The sequence below is a fragment of the Triticum dicoccoides genome, unplaced genomic scaffold (assembly GCF_002162155.2).
Source record: "Triticum dicoccoides isolate Atlit2015 ecotype Zavitan unplaced genomic scaffold, WEW_v2.0 scaffold218700, whole genome shotgun sequence".
In the NCBI taxonomy this organism is placed as follows: domain Eukaryota; kingdom Viridiplantae; phylum Streptophyta; class Magnoliopsida; order Poales; family Poaceae; genus Triticum; species Triticum dicoccoides.
The window spans coordinates 1-4,295 of NW_021241177.1; the positions used below are offsets into that span (position 1 = coordinate 1).

The 4,295-nt window shown below is 42.7% G+C and overlaps 1 protein-coding gene across 1 annotated transcript; it reads right to left on the minus strand.

Moving 5' to 3' along the window:
• Positions 1-993: 993 nt before the first annotated feature.
• LOC119345252 (disease resistance protein RGA5-like) lies at positions 994-4,247 on the minus strand. The gene is made up of 3 exons (XM_037615401.1): positions 3,930-4,247; positions 2,177-3,836; positions 994-1,435 (listed from the first exon to the last, which is right to left on the minus strand). The coding sequence occupies exons 1-2, from the start codon at positions 4,213-4,215 to the stop codon at positions 2,545-2,547; spliced, it is 1,578 nt and encodes a 525-aa protein (XP_037471298.1). The 5' UTR covers positions 4,216-4,247; the 3' UTR covers positions 994-1,435; positions 2,177-2,544.
• Positions 4,248-4,295: the final 48 nt, after the last annotated feature.

Genomic DNA, 4,295 nt, shown 5'->3' on the forward strand with positions numbered 1-4,295 from the left:
ATCTCGTGGTAGATCCACTCTTGTATTACCCATATCATCAATATTAATCAAGCAGGAGTAGGGTTTTACCTCCATCGAGAGGGCCCGAACCTCGGTAAAAACATCGTGTCCCTTGTCTCCTGTTACCATCCGCCTAGACGCACAGTTCGGGACCCTCTACCCGAGATTCGCCGGTTTTGACACCGACAGCGACCAAGAACAGAGCGAGAGCGAGAGCTGCACGAGTCAGGAGCGAGCAAGCAGAGTGGAAAAGTGGCAATGGTTCACGCTTTAGAAAGCTATAGGACCGAACGGCGCCGTCTGACGCCGTCTGCCGGCTGTCGGGACGGCCTGGAGTGCCACGTAGGCGAAAAACGGCCCCGACCTGTCATAAACTCATTTAACACGGCCCGATCCGCCGATTAGTGGTTTTTGCAAAACAATTACACTAGACGTGGTGCTTTCTGCAGCGAATCAATATCCTAGTGTTTTTCGCAAATCTAGCCCTCAAAATGATGGTTTTATGCAATTTACTCAACAAAATCACAATCTCGAGTGGCAGGTTCAAACTACGCTTGAATACCAAATCAGGGAGCTGTTAAACTATATCATTGACCAATCCTAACAATTAGGAGCATGGTAAAGAACATACTATCAGATCAGTCATGCTATTTCTAAAACACAACTCCATTACTACTAATACACAGAACTCCATTACTAGACATGTATGCCTGATTGTCTGCAGGGTGGGCACGACAGATACTGTAACAGGAATGCAGAGTCTCAGTTGCATTCTTCGTCAGCTTCAAAATGCTGTGCAGAAACTCCACCCTCCATGCAAAAAGTGAAAGGGGTTCAGACAGAAACGTACATAGGCTGAATGTATATGAACAATTCATTCCCAGGTTTGAGACTAGTTCAGAATTAGTAGTTTTCAGCATACATACATAGTCAACTGGTATTTCCACAGTCAACAGAAACTGAATTACATCTGCTACATAATTGCCGCTCGGATTTCATAGCAACTGGGACGGACCGGCATGAATCAACACTTGCGCCTCACGGTAATTAACTTAAAAACTGTCCACTCTCTACATATGTTCAGGAAAGACAGAAAAGAGAACTGGTGCAGAATCTGTTACTACTCCAATGTATCACATCCACAAATCATATATCATCATGCTGCATGCCGACAGAACATATCTTCAGGCAGAAGAAGACTCATAGGCCAGGGCCAGCCACTTCTTCCCTTCAGCTTCTACCTTGTCTGTTTGCCTCATCTTCTTCTGCTTCCTTCTCTGAAGTTTCAACCTTGTTTTGCCTCTGCCGCTTCTCTTCTCCACAGCAGCCTCATACGTGGCTTCAACTGCAGCTTCCTTCGCAGCAAAGGCTCCTCTTCCGAATTGTTGGCGCTTCACCTCTCGGCTTTGTGGTCCATTTTGCTTGAGCTCTGGACCTGTAATGTTAAGCAGAATAACACCATTTCATCAAGCCCAAGATCAACCAGAACAAAAACTTGACACTTAATATATAAAAAAAATCTCAGCTGCTGCACCACCAACTCTTGCTTTCCAATCGTCATAAAAATACAAACAAGATACCGGCCAATGCTGTTTACTCTAGCGATATAAACTAGATTGTAAAGGTCTCCTGCAGATTTGCTAACAAGTTCACCAACTAATGCTGTAGCAACGACAAATATTCTTGCAAATTCTTCTTCTTCTGAAAACTACAGAGATATTAAGAAATTCAGTTACAGAGGCAGCAAAAAATGCTAGGACACCAGATCTAAGCTATTGGATTAGATTAAAGATGGCCAGATGGTGGATGCAGTTGTTTAACCACGAGTAAACATTTCAGTTTACGGCTGCGTAAATCCAGAGCAATTAGTCAACGGATGAAGAATACTTTACTTAGTACTAAAGAAACCAGTAGCCTATCTACCTACAGAGCTGTGCAAACTAGAAAGTTAACAAACTTAGATATGAATTGACGAACTGTACCTATAGAAATGGCAAACAACAACAACTTGGAAGTTGATTATCCAACAACAAAATTTGTCCGTACTTATAGAAATGAAGAAGTTGTTGCCATCTCTATAAGTACAGGAAACATAACTTGGAAGTTGATTATCCAACAACAACAAAATTATATTGCCAATGAAGAAAAGTATAATTGTAACACAGAGTATGATTACCTTCTTCAAGAAACGTACAGGTACATTAAGTTTTCCCAAAACTCTAGAGCTTTTTATATAATCTCTTAACACATCAGTCTCCAAAAGTTCTGCAGTCAACTGCACAAACAACAATGTAAAGCTTCGCTGGACTGTGGACTCCAAATTCTCAATCACATCTCCAAGCAATTCAGGGCGCTAGTTCCGAGCCCCGTAGCTGCTCTGGATTACATGCACTGGGTCATGCAATTCCCGGACAGCGCCACAAGATTTCCAACTCAGCATGTCCATCCTTAATTGAAGGGCCTGCTGCGGCAGCTCATTGTCGGTAAAACAGATTGCCCGCATAATCTGACATATTCAAACTGCTTTTCGACACCGGAAGTCAACTAATACCAATATTTAACGGAAGGGTGGTTTGGGTTCGTTGATACAACTTTCCTGACTGCAGACACCGTGGCATCATGGGAGCAAGGCCCAAACATATGTATCTTCTGGAGGCGTAACAGGTGCTCCATGCCGACAGGTATACTGCCGCCCCACTCCTTAATAAAACAAATGTTGAGGGTTTGTAGGTTGGGCATGACCCCCGCCTCAAACCCCAGGTATGCCATAACATCTTCCCCAGACAAAAATGTGAAGTGCTCCAACACCGGGAATAGTCCTGTACTCAATATAGCCCTTTCTTTAGGGATAAACTGCGCACTAAAATGGAGTTCAACGAGGGAGGGAAGCTCTCCAAGAAGATGAAACTCCTCAGTTGATGTATCTACCACACACAGGTTGAGGATGCGTAGGCAGTGGAGACCACCCATCCATATGGGAACTCTACCGAAATTCCATAATTTCCCGTGAAAATGCTCGATACGTTGAAAAGGATTGGATAATGAGCCTAACTGATATTTTTCATCAGTGATACCATCAATTTGAAGATTTTTTAGGTTATGGAGCTTTCCAATGGAGCAGGCCAAAGCATCCAGTTCTGGTCTCTCCAAAAAACCCACTTTGATCTTCAGTTCCTTTAGATTAGTCAGCCCACCAAGACCCATAATAACCTTCATCACATTCACTTTTCTTTGATTGGTCAGCTCGTTCCTCCATACTATCAGACACCGCAGCGATTTCATATTCCCAATCCACTGAGGGAGCATTTCTTCCATTGTAACATCATGTATGTCTAGCATCTCCAAGTAAACAAGCCCTTGAAGTTCAGCAGGGACCTGTACGAAATCTGGTCCCGAAATATACAAATACCTTAGCTGAAATAATTGGCTAATAGCAGTGAGGTCGAGTCTCTTCAAGCTTCCCCTAGGTGCATTAATTCTGAACACTCGAAGATACTTGAACAACAAAATAGGAGGCATGGAGTTCCCTAATAATGTAAATGATCGAACTTGCGATAGGCTAAGAACTATTCTTGGGTCATATGTTGTTTCACTACCTGCCATGGATCTCACAGATAATCGACGAACCTTGTATTTGTTGCCATGTAGCCTTTTCATGTCTTCATAATTGTATGCTACACTTATAAAGTTGTCTCTATCACATCTGCTTAGGATAAAATCAAGCATGATGTCATGTACTCTGCAAGACAACACCTCTCCATATGTTGTTTTACAAGGCTGGATCATGCTTCTATTGATAAGCTCATTGAAATAACTCCTGCCAACATCGTCCAGATCTGTTACACGTGAACTACTAACAAGTAAGCCTTCTGCTATCCACTGACGAACCAAATCATCTCTTAAAATCTCACAATCCTCGGGATACATACCAAGGTACAAAAAACATGCCCGCAGGCGACCAGGAAGATGCATGTAGCTAAGGTTTAATATACTCTTCATCTCTTCCAAGGTGGAATTTTCGGCAAACTGGTGACGTAGAGAATCCCTTATACTCTCCCAGCGCTTCCTTGAACTTTCTTCACTAGCTAATAAGCTAGCTATTGTGATAATTGCAAGTGGCAATCCATGACACTTCTTCAAAATATCAGCCATAACTTCTTTAAGTTGGGGTGGACAGCTATGTTTAGACCCAAATACTCTATTCATCAATAACATTCTTGAGTTTTGTTCATTGAGGGGTTTCAACCTGTAAATGCCATCAGAGTCATTCCGACAGGCTGCAGCGGCCACATCTT

Bases quoted from the DNA above. Each gene is read 5' to 3' on its own strand.
- LOC119345252 (XM_037615401.1), bottom strand. From the start codon at position 4,215: ATGTTATTGATGAATAGAGTATTTGGGTCTAAACATAGCTGTCCACCC. The intron at 3,837-3,929 runs GTATGTATCCCG...CACGTGTAACAG, and splicing joins GGCATGTTTTTTGTACCTTG to ATCTGGACGATGTTGGCAGG.